Source organism: Staurois parvus, unplaced genomic scaffold, assembly GCF_062004578.1.
Source record: "Staurois parvus isolate SC_StPar_1 unplaced genomic scaffold, SC_StPar_1.0 ptg001387l, whole genome shotgun sequence".
NCBI classification, from domain to species: Eukaryota; Metazoa; Chordata; class Amphibia; order Anura; family Ranidae; genus Staurois; species Staurois parvus.
This window is the reverse complement of record NW_028319183.1, coordinates 257,840-277,214: the sequence shown is the minus strand read 5'-3', so window position 1 is coordinate 277,214 and position 19,375 is coordinate 257,840. Positions and strand designations below refer to the sequence as shown.

The following is a 19,375-nucleotide window of genomic DNA, read 5'->3' as shown; positions in this document are numbered from 1 at the left end:
AGCGGGAGCCATAGGTCAAACTCCTGCGAGAAGGGAGCGGGGCGTAGCTTGTTTGTGCTGTGTGTGTCTATGGATGCACACAGCCCGAATCCGGAGCGCACGCTCTCACAGGTGCCCCCTCAGCACACTGCTTGTTGAGTGGGCACATGGAGAAGAGGAGCAGTGGTGCAGGTAAGACGGTGCAGGTAAGTATAACATCTATTTTATTTTAAAATAAAAAAAATAAGCTTTAGTATGACATTGAAGTGGAACTGCACTGCATCTGAGCACTACAAACCGAAAACACGATTTAATTCATTTTTATCATTCAAAGCAAACTCCCCCATCCATCCATGACTATATACTTCATTTTGCTGAGAAATCACTTTGAAAAGCAACCCCCAACATTTCTGGCTGTGGCCATCGTGCGTAAGGGCAGATGATGCATGTAGCATTTACTTCCTGGAGTCCATCTGCCCTTAGTCCAGGCATGCAGGCAGGAGGGTGTGCTTGGCTGGGAAAATCCCTCCTCCTCCTGGGATGTATGACATATAATATAATATAAATCCTGTATAATAATAATAACATCATTTGCCTAGGCATGGAAACCAGGAAGGAACTGAAGAAATGTAAGAAAACAATTTACAAGTGAATATGATAAAATTTCCTATCTATTTACAAATGCTGGCAGCATAAGGAATACAAATAGTCCATGACTGAGACAGTGAAGTTCCAATTTAAGTGATGGACATGCAGTTCAGAATGTCCTGATCAGGATAAGGACCAGTGACACCTAATTCACCAGGACCCTCTGCGTCCCGTCACTCACTGATAAAAAAGATCATGCGTCCCCACATTCCTGACACCCTCATGCAGGCAGCACGAATGTGCGCAGGAAAGGTTCCTGGTCTAAACTGATCCTTTACACAGAAATAACTTATTTTATTATAATTATTTAAAGGGACAACAGAGACACAAGCTGAATATATTATCATCATCCCCTTGTTTCAGCTGACAGAGCAGTCTGCCTCCTCCGCCTCTTCCTAAAATGATCACACCCCCTGAAGACGTAGAGCCCCACTCCTGAATGATCACACCCCCTGAAGACCTAGGGCCCCACCCCTGAATGATCACACCCCCTGAAGACTTAGAGCCCCACCCCTGAATGATCACACCTGCTGAAGACATAGGGCCCCACCCCTGAATGATCACACCCTGAAGACCTAGGGCCCTACCCCTAAATGATCACACACCCTGAAGACCTAGGGCCCCACCCCTGAATGATCACACCCCCTGAAGACCTAGGGCCCCACCCCTAAATGATCACACACCCTGAAGACCTAGGGTCCCACCCCTGAATGATCACACCCCCTGAAGACATAGGGCCCCACCCCAGAATGATCATACCCCCTGAAGACCTAGGGCCCCACCCCTGAATGGTCACACCCCCTGAAGACCTAATGCCCCACACCTAAATGATCACACCCCCTGAACATTCAGGGCCCCACCCCTGAATGATCACATCCCCTGAAGACGTACGACCTCACCCCTAAATGATCACACCCCCTGAAGACCTAGGGCCCCAACCCTGAATGATCACACCCCCTGAAGACCTAGGGCTTCATCCCTAAATGATCACACCCCCTGAAGACATAGGGCCCCATCCCTAAATGATCACACCCCCTGAAGACATAGGGCTCCACCCCAGAATGATCATACCCCCTGAAGACCTAGGGCCCCACCCCTGAATGGTCACACACCCTGAAGACCTAGGGCCCCACCCCTGAATGATCACACCCCCTGAAGACCTAGGGCCCCACCCCTAAATGATCACACACCCTGAAGACCTAGGGTCCCACCCCTGAATGATCACACCCCCTGAAGACATAGGGCCCCACCCCAGAATGATCACACCCCCTGAAGACATAGGGCCCCACCCCAGAATGATCATACCCCCTGAAGACCTAGGGCCCCACCCTTGAATGGTCACACCCCCTGAAGACCTAGGGCCCCACACCTAAATGATCACACCCCCTGAACATTCAGGGCCCCACCCCTGAATGATCACATCCCCTGAAGACGTACGGCCTCACCCCTAAATGATCACACCCCCTGAAGACCTAGGGCCCCACCCCTGAATGATCACACCCCCTGAAGACCTAGGGCCCCACCCCTAAATGATCACACACCCTGAAGACCTAGGGTCCCACCCCTGAATGATCACACCCCCTGAAGACCTAGGGCTTCATCCCTAAATGATCACACCCCCTGAAGACATAGGGCCCCATCCCTAAATGATCACACCCCCTGAAGACATAGGGCTCCACCCCAGAATGATCATACCCCCTGAAGACCTAGGGCCCCACCCCTGAATGGTCACACCCCCTGAAGACCTAGGGTCCCACGCCTAAATGATCACACCCCCTGAAGACGTACGGCCTCACCCCTAAATGATCATACCCCCTGAAGACCTAGGGCCCCACCCCAGAATGATCATACCCCCTGAAGACCTAGGGCCCCACCCCAGAATGATCATACCCCCTGAAGACCTAGGGCCCCACCCCAGAATGATCATACCCCCTGAAGACCTAGGGCCCCACCCCAGAATGATCTTACCCCCTGAAGACCTAGGGCCCCACCCCTGAATGATCACACCCCCTGAATACCTAGGGCCTCACCCCTAAATGATCACACCCCCTGAAGACATATGGCCCCACCCCTGAATGATCACACCCCCTGAAGACCTAGGGCCTCACCCCTGAATGATCACACCCCCTGAAGACCTAGGGCCCCACCCCTGAGGATGACATATACATTAAGCCACACCCCCAATTAATGGATAATAAAGATATGGACACACAGTAAGGTGTTACAGAAGAAGGGAAGTATAAGAGGGCGAAGGGCCTGCAGTGGACAGACCAGGCCATGTCCTACTGACTAACAGCTTTCTGTGAGCATTAAAGACTTGTAATGTCCAGGAGAAGGAACATTGCATAGAATCACAAAATTGTAATCTCACCGTCGACTCTGTTAATCCTCCGACAGACACCGTCAATCCCAACAGAACACAATATCTGTATGTAGGTAGCCCCAGAAGTTGTGTGATACGAGGGAAGGCCTGCGATGGGGCATTCCAGTTCAGAGTATCTGCCTGAGATCTGGGGAAGAAGGAAGAAGCTAAAGTTATAGGAAGGATCAACACTGTGCTAATATACAAAGTATATAAGATAAACAGCTTTCTAATTCACCAGTACACTGGCCAATCAACGGAGCAGAGAAGTGATTCGCACATTGATCCACATGAACATCAACAGATCAGCCATAACATTATGACCACTGACAGGTAATGTGAATAACATTGATTAGTTTGCTCAATTTTTTTGATCAGGTGGTGTTGTCTGTAGCAACCAATCAATAGATCATAACTAGAGATTAGATTCCATGACAGATAACCAAGTAAAGCCCCATACACGATCCGAAAATCGTATGAAAAATGCCGCTTTCAAAGCGATTGTACGATAATCTGATCGATAGTACAAGAAATCGTCCAATATTACTCGAACAAGCACGATAAATTCTGTTGTACAATACCAGATCGTGCGATTTTTGTTTAGTCAGTACAGTTTTCGTCCGAAAACACAATACAAATACATGACATCCATTCCAAATTTTTATGCTGTTGTACGAGAATTTTCATAACTTTAGTAACCTTTTCACTTTTGATACAAGACTAGCATGCAAAAAACAAACAAAAACAAAACGGCCGTTCCTTTGTCCGATATTCTCACCGTGTGTACGGGGCTTTAGTCCCCTATACAAGATATTAGACAAAGGATCTGATGTATGACAGGATTACCTGGGGAATATCCGCTCCAGGTCCTCCCGGTGGGGGATGTGTGGCACAGGTGGGTTCTCTTGGTAAAGAAGGTCGAGAAACACCGAGGCGGCATGAGCTCGGAAGCGGTCAATCTTCTCCGCAGCCTGCTGAGCTATGGTGCACATCATTTTGCGGCAGCTGCAGGGGAGACCAGCGAGTAACAATTAGACGACAATCAGCTCTTTGCTCGGAAGAGCCAGAATCATTTTAATTTAGCTAAGACACAAAGCTGGAGTTCAATAAACAGATTGAGAAAACTAGTTCAAGGGCAGCCCTGCAACATACAACAGGAGGGTAAGCTGCTTGGACTCATCCAGCGTGGTCTAAAGCAGGGGCGGACTGACAACTCATGGGGCCCCCGGGCAATAGGGGATCATGGGGCCCCTGTGTCCTTGCCCAAACTCAAAAAAGCCTATGAAAAAGGTACCAGGGGCATCTCATGGGGCCCCCTACTGACCCCGGGCCCTCGGGCAGTGCCCGAGTTTCCAAATGGCCAGTCCGCCCCTGGTCTAAAGTGAATCGCCCACAGAGCCGATAACCTCCACTCCTCTTCTGGACTGACTGACGGCCATGTCACGCTTTAGCCTGCAGTTTCCTGCTTGTGAAATTCTTACCTCCTTGCTGCAGTGATTTTTCTGGACCTGCGGTTCTACTCACATGTGCTGCTGGCTTCTGTGTTCACCTATGGGCGTCGCCTTCTCTACTGTAAATGTATATCCCTTCCCCTTCTATCTCTTTCTGGTCCACCTCCCAGTCCGCTTCTCTATATATAGACATGCTCACTGCAGCTCGTGTTGCCTGAGCAGCTTCCTAGTTCCTCTGTGCTCCTGCTTCCCTGCATATTATTTGTATTCTGTGTCTGACTTTCCGTGTACCGACCCCAACTTCATCTACTGTTTCTGCCTGCCTGCCACATGCGCTGACCTCAGCTTGTTTCTTGGATCCTCTTCTGTCTCCTGCCACCTGTACTCTGCACAAGCAAGTGATCTCCGCATCTTCAGCTGGGTGTACCTGGGGGCCACGACCTGGTTCCAGTCTGCTGCAAGTCCATCCCTACCATCAGGGGCCCAGGTGAAGAAGCAGGTTGGGACTTAGACACTGCGCCCCGGGAAACCCCGAGTTGGCAAAGGGTTCACTTCCATACAATCCTGACAGGCCAACATTATTCAATATACTTACTGTGAGCCCAGGTTGTGATGGACGTACCCCAGGAGGTAGGTCATCTTATGGTACAACATGACATCAGTGCTACTCTGCAGTACTGAAGACCACCAACCACCTCGGTAAAGAGTGGAATAAGACCACCATGTGACCGGCCAGAGGAAAAGGAATTTAAGAAAAAAAAAGAGGCAGTGGCAGGGGTATGTGGCATAAAAAAACTCTTCTGCTTCATTCAATTTTGAATAGAGCAGGGAATGGTTAAAAACACTGCCTAGGCTTTGTTTCCTCCTGTGTCCCCAACAGCAAGATTTCCCTTTACTTCCTGTCCCAGAAATACAAAAGAGGTAGTGCGAGGAAATCTGAAAGAAAATCCAATTTTGGAATGGTACAAGTAGAGAGACTGAATCTCCCCAGTGGGGACACAGACAACAATGCAAACCGTTTTCATAAAACTTTATTGTTCTTAACAAGCACACTGGAGTCCCGCCTCTTAGAGTGGGGTGGTCCCAAACGGGGCTCCAGTGTGAATGTCTGGAACAATAAAGTTATGAAAACCTTGACATCATTGGTGTGTGGCTGGTTCTTTGATATAGAGTTCGATGAGTGTAGGCGAACTCCATCTGGTCTGCATTGCCTATCCAAACATCAGGCACACTGTGAGCTCTGCAGCATCAACTTTTCTTCATTTTCTAGAAAATAAATAAAGCAAAACCCTAAACTTTTCATCCTTTATCTAAGACTAGGTTCACACTTATGCAGTTTGCGTTTGATTCGTTTCTGCATTACGGTTTGCTTTTTATTTTTTCCTTTTTTTTTTTTTTTGTTGCTAGGCAGATTTAAAACGCAAAATGCATCAAAAAAAATTCACTACATGCTTTTCTGCAGCATTTCCATTGAGGTCCATAGCACCAAAAACGCAACAAGTCCCTGACCCTTGCCAAAAAACACATCGGATGAAATCGCGGAGATGTGAACCTGTCCCATAGGAAAGCATGTTAAATGGACTGTACTGCGTTTCGCAAAATGCTGCGGAAAACGCTTAGGTGTGAACTTAGTTTTTCACTAAGCAAAAACTAAATAAAAGCTTTGATATACAGCGGGTAAAATAAGTATTGAACACGTCACCATTTTTCCAGGAAAATATACTTCTAAAAGGTGCTATTAATACTTTTCACCACGTCAGTAACAACCCAAACATACAAAGAAACCAAAACAAATAAGTCCAGTTATGTGCAATAAAATGGAATGACACAGGGAAAAAGTATTGAACACACTAACTGAAATGTATTTACTACTTTGTACAAAATCCTTTGTTGGTAATGACAGCGTCAAGATGCCTCCTGTATGGAAAAGCTAGTGGCATGCATTGTTTGGGTGTGATTTTGGCCCATTCTTCCACACAGTCTTCAAATCTTGAAGGTTCCGTGGGCCTCTTCTATGAACGCTGATCTTTAGTTCTTTCCACAGATTTTCTATCGGATTCAAGTCATGTGATTAGCTGGGCCATTCTAGCAGCTTTATTTTCTATCTTTGAAACCAGTTGAGAGTTTCCTTGGCTTTGTAATCGTTGTCTTACTGAAATGTCCGTCTCATTTCATCTTCATCATACTGGTAGATGGCAGCAGATTTATATCAAGAATGTCTTGGTACATTTCTCCTTTCATCCGTCCTTCAATGACATGAAGTTTGCCAGTACCGTATGCTGAAAAACAGCCCCACACCATGATGTTCCCACCTCCATGCTTCACAGTTGGGATGGTGCTTTTGGAATGACGTGCATTACCATGTGACCTCCAACCATGGTGTGTATTATGGCATCCAGAGTTCAATTTTGGTCTCATCTGACCAGACGACATTCTCCCAGTATTTCACAGGCTTGTCTAAATGCTGTGCAGCAAACGTTAAGCGTCCTGCAACATGCTTTTTCTTCAGCAATAGAGTCTTGCGTGGTGACGTGCACACAGGCCATGACGGCTTATTGTTACTTGTTTTCTTTAAAACAATTGTACCTGCTAATTCCAGGTCTTTCCAAAGCTCTCTCCACAACTGGTCCTTGGACAACTCTTCTTAGAATTCTTTTCACTCCTGACAAAAATCTTGTGAGGAGCACCTGGTCGTGGCCGGTTTATGGTGAAATGTTCTTTCCACTTCCGGATTGTGGCCCTAACAGTGCTCACTGGAACATTCAGAAGTTTAGAAATCCGTCTGTAACCAATGCCATCAGTATCTTTTGAAACAATAAGGTTGTGAAGGTCTTTGCTTTTACCCATCATGAGATGTTTCTTGTGTGACACCTTGGTAATGAGACACTATTTTATAGGCCATCAGTTGAGACTGAACCAGCTAATATTAATTTGCATGGACAAGGGGTAGGATTGCTTTCTAATTACTGTTGGATTTCAGCTGGTGTCTTGGCTTTCCGTGCCTTTTGCACCTCCCTTTCTTCATGTGTTCAATACTTTTTCCCTGTGTCATTCTATTTTATTACATATAACTTAATTTCTGAACATATTTGTGTTGGTTTCTTTGTATGTATAGATTGCATGGGCTGTTACTGACATGTGAAAATTTCATGTCAATACACCTTTAGAAATATATTTACTGAGAAAAATGTTGAAATGTTCAATACCTATTTTACGCTGTATATTGCAGCTTACCAAGACTTAGATGTGGTGGCTGCATTAGTTTTTCCCTGGTGATCTGACAAGTAACACACCTCCTGTATTAGAGCGCCCCCCCTCTGGATGAAAGAGAAACAGAGACACCTTTGGACAGCAGCATTGTCAGCCTGGGGGGAGGGGAGTGTTAGATGGAGTAGCAGATTTATATACACTAACAAAGGTGAACTGGCCAGTAACACACCTCCTGTATTAGAGCGCCTCCACTCTGGATGAAAGAGCAACAGAGACACTTTTGGACAGCAGCATTGTCAGTCTGGTGGGGGGGAGTGTTTGATGGAGTAGCAGATTTAGATACACTAACAAACTGAAGCCAAACTCCAGCTCACATTTTGTAACTAGTTACAGCAAACAGTTTTTCTTCCTTGTTTTACATAATTAAATAAAAAACGATCATGGCAAGCACCCCTGTCAGGGTTAGATGGTTTGTCTTATCTCCGTAAACTGATACATCTGCTGGAGAGCTTGTTCTTTTAAAACAACAGACTTGCTGGCTGGATCACCAGATGAAAATATAAGAAAGCCTAAAAAAGAAGACTAGTGCAGCCACCATCAGGTATAATATAATAACTGTTTGCTTTTAATACTGCTTTAGGAACATCCATTGAGCTTCCTGAATAGTGTTTTACTTTGTAGTCAAGGAGCATGTGATACAAGGAAGGAAATGTCAGTTTTCCAGATCTTCCCATCACATACACGGCTGTTGTTCTATAACTTACAAGTCTTCTCCTATGAAGTCCGGCTCACTCCCCACCAGCAAAAAAGTGATGTCCATCAGGCTGCCCATAGCGGCTTCTCGCACCCTGAAAATAGCATTGTGACAGGTGAGTGACTGCAAATCAACCGACACAGACTGCAAACTGCCATAACCACAATTTATATGTCAAAAGACGCAATTATATATGAAAAGAAAGCAAAAGACACCTTATCATTACATTTGTATCAGTTTAGCTTCGTCTGCATCACACAGCGGCACATCTCATGTCTAGATCAAAACTCTGATATATATATATAAAACATTTAACACATCTGCTCCCCATTCACACCTGAGACCTTGTAATAAAATCGCATCCCTTTTACTTCAATACAAAATCGCGTCCCTTTTACTTCAATACAAAATTGCAAACCTGCACGAGAATCCCGGAGTGCACTCCTGTGTGGGGCTGATGCATGGATTAGGATGCAGACAGACTGAATCCTGACCTATTCATGACACCTGCACGCTCCGGGATGTGCGTGGGGGTCTGTGCAGTCTGCCATTGATTTCAGTAGGCTGCCTGCATGGAACAATTGTGCATCCCGGGTGCCTGAAGATGACCCTGTGCACAGGCGTATGGATCAGTATGCCCATGTGAATTATTTCAGGTACTTACATAACTCCGGCAATTTACGCAGCGCTTTACACATATATCGTACATTCACATCAGTCCCTAACCCTCAAGGGGCGTACAATCTAAGGTCCCTAACCCTCAAGGGGCGTACAATCTAAGGTCCCTAACCCTCAAGGGGCGTACAATCTAAGGTCCCTAACCCTCAAGGGGCGTACAATCTAAGGTCCCTAACCCTCAAGGGGCGTACAATCTAAGGTCCCTAACCCTCAAGGGGCGTACAATCTAAGGTCCCTAACCCTCAAGGGGCGTACAATCTAAGGTCCCTAACCCTCAAGGGGCGTACAATCTAAGGTCCCTAACCCTCAAGGGGCGTACAATCTAAGGTCCCTAACCCTCAAGGGGCGTACAATCTAAGGTCCCTAACCCTCAAGGGGCGTACAATCTAAGGTCCCTAACCCTCAAGGGGCGTACAATCTAAGGTCCCTAACCCTCAAGGGGCGTACAATCTAAGGTCCCTAACCCTCAAGGGGCGTACAATCTAAGGTCCCTGACCCTCAAGGGGCGTACAATCTAAGGTCCCTAACTCACATTCATACATACACATACTAGGGACAATTTAGACAGGAGCCAATTCACCTACCAGCATGTCTTTGGAGGAGACTGGAGTTTGGGAGGAAACTGGAGTACCAGGAGGAAACCCACACAGGCACAGAGAGAACATGTAAACTCCAGGCAGGTGGTTCCGTGGTTGGGATTCAAACCAACGACCCGAGTACTGCCAGGCGGAAGTGCTAACCATTTATCGACTGTGCTGCCCAATGAGGCCAGTCAGTTCTATTGTTCTAAGGACAGCAGGGCTCCACCCACCTGTGTTATGTATAGGGGTATAGGGAGTTCCCAATAGTCCTGTTCCATTGCCATTGTCCTACAACAGTAGGACGAGTGAGTGTTGTCACCCTGGGACAGGAAGTGTATTACTGACAGGATCACCAGATGCAGTCACCACATCTAAGGACCACTAAGCTGCAACATATGACGTTCCATTATTGGGGTTAGATATGCTTACAACAAAAACGGACAAAATGGCAGAAATTCCCAAATGATATAACCAGCTCTGCCAGAAACAGGAAGAGTTAATAAAGGAGCAGCAGTCATTTCTGTGCAATCCAAGCCGTCGCCTATTTTTAATAAGTCAGGATGACTTTGAAAAGTGGAGAATTGAGAAAACAGATGTCTATTTATGAAAACAAAAGGGACGGTTGTGTAATTCCGATGTCCCCGGCCCATTTAGCCTTTCATTCCGAAATTGGAGCACATTAAAAGGTAAACAAGTGACTCCAATCCTCAGACCTTGCAGCACGCCTAGGGTGTGCCACCGCCATGCAGCCCATGTGCCCCGTTCTGCGGCATTCCGTCACCTAGACATCCGCCTTGGGGCAGCATTCCACGGACAAAGCTATATTTTTAGCAGCTCTTACTCACTTGAACACCAAGCATTTTCTATGACGTTTTGTTTACAAGTTTAAATCAGTAATTTTTGCTAGAAAAATACTTATAATCCCCAAATAATATACACAGTGTCTCCCAGAAGGGAGTCCCCCCTCACATGTTTGTAAATATTTGATTCTCTCTTTCCATGTGACAACACTGAAGAAATGACACTTTGCTACAATGTGACGTAGTCAGTGTACGGCTTGTATAACATGGAAATTTGCTGTCCCCTCAAAATAACTCAACACACCGCCATTCATGTCTAAACCGCTGGCAACAAAAGTGAGTCCACCCCTAAGTGACAAGGTCCAAATTGGGCCCAAAGTGTCAATATTGTGTGTCCGCCATTATTTTCCAGCACTGCCTTAATCCTCTTTGGCATGGAGGTCACCAGAGCATCACAGGTTGCCACTGGAGTCCTCTTCCACTCCTCCATGACAACATCACGGAGCTGGTGGATGTTAGAGACCTTGCGCTCCTCCACCTCCCATTTGAGGATGCCCCACAGATGCTCAATAGGGTTTAGGTCTAGAGACATGTTTGGCCAGTCCATCACCTTTACCCTCAACTTCTTTAGCCAGGCAGTGGTGGTCTTGGAGGTGTGTTTGGGGTCGTTATGTTGGAATATTGCCCTGCGGCCCAGTCTCTGAAGGGAGGGGATCATGCTCTGCTTCAGTATGTCACAGTACATGTTGGCATTCATGGTTCCCTCAATGAACTGTAGCTCCCCAGTGCCGGCAGCACTCATGCAGCCCCAGACCATGACACTCCCACCACCATGGGGCCCCAGACCATGACACCCCCACCACCATGGGGCCCCAGACCATGACACCCCCACCACCATGCTTGACTGTAGGCAAGACACACTTGTCTTTGTACTCCTCACCTGGTTGCCACCACACACACCTGACACCATCTGAACCCAATCAGTTTCTCTTGGTGTCATCAGACCACAGGACATGGTTCCAGTAATCCATGTCCTTAGTCTGCTTGTCTTCAGCAAACTGTTTGCGGTCTTTCTTGTGTATCATCTTTAGAAGAGGCTTCCTTCTGGGACGACAGCCATGCAGACCAATTTAATGCAGTGTGCAGAGTATGGTCTGAGCTCTGACAGGCTGACCCCCCCACCCCTTCACCCTCTGCAGCAATGCTGGCAGCACTCATACGTCTATTTCCCAAAGACAACCTCTGGATATGACGCTGAACACGTGCACTCAACTTCTTTGGTCGACCACGGCTAGGCCTGTTCTGAGTGGAACCTGTCCTGTTAAACCGCTGTATGGTCTTGGCCACCGTGCTGCAGCTCAGTTTCAGGGTCTTGGCAATCTTCTTATAGTCTAGGCCATCTTTATGTAGAGCAACAATTCTTTTTTTCAGATCCTCAGAGAGTTCTTTGCCATGAGGTGCCATGTTGAACTTCCAGTGACCAGTATGAGAGAGTGAAAGCGATAACACCAAATGTAACCCACCTGCTCCCCATTCACACCTGAGACCTTGTGACATTAACGAGTTATATGACACCGGGGAGGGAAAATGGCTAATTGGGCTCAGTTTGGACCTTGTCACTTAGGGGTGGGCTCACTTTTGTTGCCAGCGGTTTAGACATTAATGGCGGTGTGTTGAGTTATTTTCAGGGGACAGCAAATTTCCATGTTATACAAACTGTACACTGACTACGTCACATTGTAGCAAAGTGTCATTTCTTCAGTGTTGTCACATGAAAAGATAGAATCAAATATTTACAAAAATGTGAGGGGGGGACTCACTTCTGGGAGATACTGTATTTATATTTTTTTTAGAAAAGATGTTAGAGAATGAAATGGCAATCAGTGCAATTTTTTATGTCACATGGTATTTGCACAGCGGTTTTTCAAACGCAATTTTTTTGGGGAAAAAATACACTTTAGTGAATTAAAAAAAAAAAAAAAAAAAAAAAAAAAAAAAAAAAAAAGATATATACCGAATTTTTTTTAAAATATGAAAAATGATGTTACAGCGAGTAAATAGATACCTAACATGTCACGCTTTAAAATTGTGCACACTTGTGGAATGATGACAAACTATGGTTTCCACAGGCAACGCTTTAAAATTTTTCCAGGTTACCTTCATAGAGTTAAAGAGGAGGTCTAGCAATAGAATTATTGCTCTAACGATCGCCGCGATACGTCACACGTGCTACAAACACCATTAAATATGCGTGCACAATTTACGTATGCATTCACTTCTGCACACGAGCACGGTGGGATGGGTGCACTTTAAAAAAATATTTTATTTTTTTTACACTGTCCCTTTAATTTAGTTTTTTTGATCACTTTTATTCCTATTACAAGGAATGTAAACATCCCTTGTAATAGAAATAAGCAATGGCAGGTCCTCTAAAAACAAAAGAAAAAAAAACACAAAAAACTGTCAACACAGGGTGCTGGGCTGCGATTGGACACAGTCGATCAGCAGGTCCCATCCATGAATCATTGGCTGGGACCTGCTGAGAAAAGTCCTCTGTGTACAATCACAGTGGGAGTCAGTGAGCGGGGGTGCGTGCATGTGCCCTGTGCCCAAAACAGGCCAGCGATGCGCAATGAGAGCAGGTGGTTTTGAAGAGGTTAAAGGTGAAGTAGGACCAAAGTTCAATTGGTCCTACTTCTCGTCTGGGTTAGAGAACTGAATTTAGTTCTGTACTCCTGTGACCCATATTCAGCCAATAGCAGGCTAAAGTCCGCTGTCAGCTGACATCACTGATTAAGGATCTGAAGAGATGCCAACTCTAATGTCAGGATCCACCCAGATTCCTGGACCGGCGGCTGGCTCAGCTTTTCAGCAAGCTACTGGGAGACAGAGCCAATTTCTCCTGCCCCCTCCACAGCCCAGTGCTCCAGTTAGCACTGGAGAGACAGAGCAGAGAGCCAGGGAATGACAGTCTCTGGCTCTCTGCTCACTGAAGACTGAGAACCAAGTGATCAGCAATGTTTGATTGCTCAGTTCTTGGTCTAGAGGCAGCGGAGACAGCTGGAGCATCGGACTAATGCTAGATCCACGTAGGCAAGTATAAATGTTCATTTTGTTTAAAAGAGATATATGGGTTTCCTATTTTTTAGCTTCATCCTATTCCCTGTGAGCTGCTAACACATAAAAATCTTTCTAGCCCTCTGAGAAGTGCTCCCATTCTGTTAAAAGCAAAGTAAATACCCGTTGGAGGGGGCTACAGTCTTCTCAGGATTCTTATGCGGACAAGCTAGTCTGGATCCTCCTCCTTTCCTTCTCCTGTGATTGATGTTGGCTCTGGACTGTCTGCTCTCCCCCTCCTCTCACACAGCTCAGATTGATTCTCTTACAGACCACCTCTATCTGCACACTGTGTAGCTGCCTGCTATGCTGCAGTTCTGACATGTGAAGTTCCCAAACAAAAACGGCTGTGCAGCATAGAGGGTGTCTAAGAAAATCGATCTGAGCTGTGTGTTGTGTCTGGAGTCTGGATCCTCCTCCTTTCCTTCTCCTGTGATTGATGTTGGCTCTGGGCTGTCTGCTCTCCCCCTCCTCTCACACAGCTCAGATTGATTCTCTTACACACCACCTCTATCTGCACACTGTGTAGCTGCCTGCTATGCTGCAGTTCTGACATGTGAAGTTCCCAAACAAAAACGGCTGTGCAGCATAGAGGGTGTCTAAGAAAATCGATCTAAACTGTGTGTTGTGTGAGAAGAGGAGAGAGGAGCTGTGCTGCCTGTACTGAGACTGTAAGCAGTACGGGGATGTGAAGAGCCCAACAGGCACAAACTTTCAAAGAGGATGGGAGGCACAACTGAAATCTGGGGGGGGGGGGGGGCACAGCCCTCCCCAACACCGCCCCCTAGATCTAGCCATGTCCACATCCACACCACTAATGTATTTTCCACTATGCACAGAGATAGCACAGTTCCTGAACTATTTTGCTGTTCAGGTGTTTGCCTGTTCAGTCGGTGTGGCCACATCTTCCTGTGAAGAAGGGGGGACTGATGAAGATGTAAACTTTCGAACAGCAAACGGACCGTTATAGGGACCTACGTGAGAAGAAATGCCCCGGCTGTAAAAACAAAAAAGGACAGAGGAAAGAAATACCAGCCGATTCATGATTATGGTAATATTTGGGAATTATTTGGCCTATCCCATACTTCTTTAAATTCTGAACTTTTTATGAGCAAAGAAACAGGAACTTGTACAGAAAACAAATCTGTTTGTTCCAATACCATATACAAACATACGTTGCATCACGCAGGAGACCCCCTTCCATCTCACCCTTCTTCTTGAGATCCTATCTTCCCCACCTCACCAACATCTTTGTGATTTTATGGTCTGTTTGCTTTGTACGCTCTCTTCAGTTAGTCAAAGGGGCTGATTTACTAAAATTGGAGAGTGCAAAATCTGGTGCAGTTCTGCATAGGAGCCAATCAGCTTCTAACTTCAGCTTGTTCAGTTAACCCGGAAGCTGATTGGTCTCTATGCAGACCTGCACCAGATTGTGCAATCTCCAGTTTTAATAAATCAACCCCCATAATGTGCACATCCTGCACTGATGGGGGTTATCGAGCCTGAAACATCTGTATCCAATCTGCACAAGCAGTGGATGTACAGTTGCCCAGGAGAGTATAAAAGAATGCTTTGCATGGCTCTGTCCACTGTCCTAACTGCAGTGATAACATATAAATACACAAAAGATGTATGTCCTGTTCTGACGTTGCAATTCATTGAAAAAAAAAAAACAACAAAAATTGATATAAATCAACAGAACTTTAAAAAAGACTTAATAAAATTTGCACCAGTTTTCCCACCTGCTCATACATGGTTTGAAAGACTTGTTGGACTGCTGGGGGATAATGAAAGAGCATAAAATGGACAACAAACCTTCCTGCAGTATAACACAAAGCAAAATTGTAGACGGAGCAATGCTGCCCTCTTGTGAGTAAATATAAGTATGCAAAGAAAAGAAAAGCATATGCTGGGGCATTGTGCAGCCGCAAAGTTGGTACTATATGAGGACATCAAAGAACTGCTATTGTGCTTATTCACAATTCCCCAGAAATACTAAGGAAAGGCGTTTTCTTTTCTAAGCAGATACACTGCAATTTCTGAAACAAAAATGCTACTTAGACACAAATGTGTATGAGAAAAGAGTAGGATTTCAGTTACCTGACAAAGTACTGAGATTTAATGTACAGCGCAGTGCAGTCTATTGCTATCTCTCCAGGCATGTTCATGAGTTGTATGAAAGAGGATTCAAGTTGTGAATAGGAAAATATCTCACCTCCTGTGGAGGACATATTTCCCTAGTGGCCCTATAGGGCCCTGAGCAGATAGGGGCCAAGTTGGGACCATGAAAGGTGAGCGGTCCATCCGGGTCCACCCTTCGAAAATCCGTATCCCTGTGCTTCTGCTAAAATCCCTATCTCCGATGTCACTGTCATTTCCACTGTCAGACAGACTTTGCTGGAGTCGTTTCCTAACAACTAGCCTGAAGTTTTAGCACTGAAAATTCGTCAGAGTCTGCAGGAGCCCCCTTACATCAGAGTCCCCATCAGAGTGCCTACTTACATCATAGTCCCCATCAGAGTGCACCCTTACATCAGGTGTCCCCATCAGAGAGCCCCCTTACATCAGGTGTCCCCATCAGAGAGCCCCCTTACATCAGGTGTCCCCATCAGAGTGCCCCCTTACATCAGGTGTCCCCATCAGAATGCCCCCCTTACATCAGAGTCCCCATCAGAGTGCCCCCTTACATCAGGTGTACCCATCAGAGTGCCCCCTTACATCAGGTGTACCCATCAGAGTGCCCCCTTAAATCTGGTGTCACCATCAAAGTGCCTTCATACACCAGAGTCAGAGTCCTCCTTTACATCAACTGTCCCCATCAGTTTTCCCTTATATATGATCAGTTATCCTCATCAGAGTGCCCCCTTACATCAGGTGTCCACATCAGAGTGCCCCCTTACATCAGTTGCTCCCATCAGAATGCCCCCTTACATCAGTTATCCGCATCAGAGTGCCCCTTTACATCAGAGTCCCCCTTTACATCAAGTGTCCCCTTACATATGATCAGTTATCCTCATCAGAGTACCCCCTTACATCAGGGTCCTCATCAAAGTGCCTTCTTACATCAGGTGTCCACATCAGAGTGCCCCCTTACATCAGTTGCTCCCATCAGAATGCCCCCTTACATCAGTTATCCGCATCAGAGTGCCCCTTTACATTAAGTGTCCCCTTACATATGATCAGTGATCCTCATTAGAGTACCCCCTTACATCAGGGTCCTCATAAAAGTGCTCCTTTACATCAGTTGTTCCCATCAGAGTGCCTCCTTACATCAACTTTCCCCATCCGTGTCCCCTTACATCTGATCAATTCTCGCCATCAGAGCGCCCCCTTACATCAACTGTCTGCATCAGACTGGTTCATGGGTCAGAGAATGCACTTTCAGAGACCTTGGGGGGGGGCACAACTAAAATAAAGTGAAAAAAAAATAAAAAATTATATATATATATTTATATATATATATATATATATATATATATATATATATATATATATATATATATATAGCTGCATAAATTGATGGCACTATACAAGGACCTGTAATAAATAATAAATTGTTAATTTGGAGTCATTCCTCCTATTCATGCGATTCCAGTAATTATGTACCCAAATAAATGCAACAAAGAAAACCCCTTTCTGGTGATTTGAAGTCTCTTACCATGCCCCCACATCCCCCCGGCTGTCGGTGGTGTAGTCGTTCATGCTGTCCAATAGTGTGTTGTAGACGAGGGGTACGTTGTCTGCGCACAATACGTCGTTCTGTGAGCCATCGGCGCTGACCCCCACACTCTGACAGACCCTGGAAAGCAGACGGAGGAAGAGTTAATATATGTCAGAGAAAATGTTTCCTGTTAGGATGTGCAAATTAGGATTTTTGGTTGTCCTGTAAAATCCTTTGTGTGAAGTACATCATCACAGGACACAGATGACTTCATATTCATGACCACCATCAGGCCACAGAAAGGCAGGAATCTCCGCCATGGCATAACCTCTCCCAGTTCAGGTATGTCTCAGTTTTGTGGCAATCAATGAGGAAAAGACAAAATGGAAGGGATCTCTACGTCTTGTGATGTACTCCAAGAAAAGGATTTTACAGGTACATAAAATCCTGATTTCCTATCCATACATCACAGGACTCAGAGAAAGTCATATTAACCACTTCCAGTCTGTAGGCCTTTTATAAACGGTCTTGGGTTGCAGCTACTGTCATGATCCCGATATTGTTCTTTACAGCCGGCGATTCCCTATCACATAAAAGTGATCCTAGCAGCTTTACAGCCACTGGATCACTTTTACAGGCGGTAGGAGTTCCCCCACTCTCTTTACTGGGCTCTCCCGTCCCAATGGGGAGCCTGGTAAGGATGTGACAGCTGGCATCAGCTTCCCCTGACACAGTGAGAGGAACAGATGTTGTTCCGCTGTGTGTTGTCAGAAACTGAGAGCAACGAAGATTTCATTACTTCTGGGTTTGGTCTGATGTAAGCAAGCCGTTACTAGCTTTTTTTTTTTTTTATAAAAAAGCAAGTGTTTTTTTTCCCTGGAAATTTTAAAGCATGACATGGTAGGCATCTATTTACTCGGCGTAACACCATCGTTTATATTTTAATAAAAATATTGGGTATTATATTGTGTTTGTGTGCATTAAAATTCAACGGAGGGTATTTTTTACAAAATATTTGCGTTTCAAAAACTGCTGCGCATATACCATGCAACATAAAAAAATTTCAAAACCCACCATTTGTCCAGGGTCTCTGCTACAAATATATAATGTTTGGGGGTCCTAAGCAATTTTCTAGCAAAAAAAAGCTGATTTTTACAAAAAGTGTCAGATAAGGCCAGGTCTTTAAGTGGAGGAAATAGGAAAAAAATGGCTTTTATTTATTTACAGCAATCAATTAAAGAAAAAAAAACAAAAAAAAAACAACTTTATTGACTATGACCAACTGTCACTGAAAAGGTGTTGTTGGCAGAGCAGATGTCCGCTTTAGCCGCAGTCTTTCTGTGCTGCTTCTGTGTCTGCAGACAGAGCGGCTTTGCGCAAATCTGCAATCCTCTGGGGAAGAGCGCACGACGACCTCTGCAAGTGAACATAAAGCAGCTATAAAAACGGAACTCTTCTTCAGCAATCAATCAAATCGATCCTGAGCTGAACAGATAACAAAAAAATGACTGAGCATACGAAAAGCAAGGTAAGCGGAGTTTGGCTTCAATTTGTATAGTGTATTTAAATCTGCTAGTCTAACACTCCCCTTCCCCTAGACTGCCCATTCTGCTGCCCAAAAATGTCCCCTGTGCTCCATCATCCAGAGTGGGGGCGATCTAATACAGGAAGTGTGTTACTGGTCAGATCAGCAGGTGAAAAAACGTGGGAAAAAAAAAAGAAAAACGAATGCAGCCACCACACCTAATGATTGGTATGTTTATGTACTCCGATCTCCCCTCTACATCCGTACAAAGTGAGAATTTTTAAAGCTTGTCTGAGAGTTCTGGAAAAAAGGGGGGCAGAGAGCAGACATTACACACTGCACAGCTCAGCAAGGAGAGCTCTGAGAGCTGATTGGAGAGAAGGAACACGCCCCCCTTCACACAGCACACAGGAACAGAGCTGAGGCTCTCAATCTGCTGGAGCACCCCCACTGTCAACATTTTTCTGTTGGTGTCAGGAAAACTTCGTAAGTGATTCATGCTGATAGCAGAGGAAGGAGGAAGCAGACAGAAATGACACTTATTGCTCTGGATGGAGACAAGTACACACTATACAGGGATATGCTTTCTTCATATTTCATGTCTGATTT

General features: G+C 45.5%; 1 protein-coding gene across 1 annotated transcript in view; it reads right to left on the bottom strand.

Moving 5' to 3' along the window:
* TBCD (tubulin folding cofactor D) overlaps positions 1 to 19,375 on the bottom strand; it is a gene marked incomplete at its 5' end in the record, with an annotated part of 278,426 nt that overhangs the window by 33,024 nt on the left and 226,027 nt on the right. The window contains 4 exons of the mRNA XM_089661798.1: positions 2,999 to 3,137; positions 3,836 to 3,994; positions 8,415 to 8,498; positions 17,239 to 17,379. Of these exons, the coding sequence (XP_089517924.1) occupies positions 2,999 to 3,137; positions 3,836 to 3,994; positions 8,415 to 8,498; positions 17,239 to 17,379 (523 nt within the window). The remainder of the gene's footprint in view (positions 1 to 2,998; positions 3,138 to 3,835; positions 3,995 to 8,414; positions 8,499 to 17,238; positions 17,380 to 19,375) is intronic.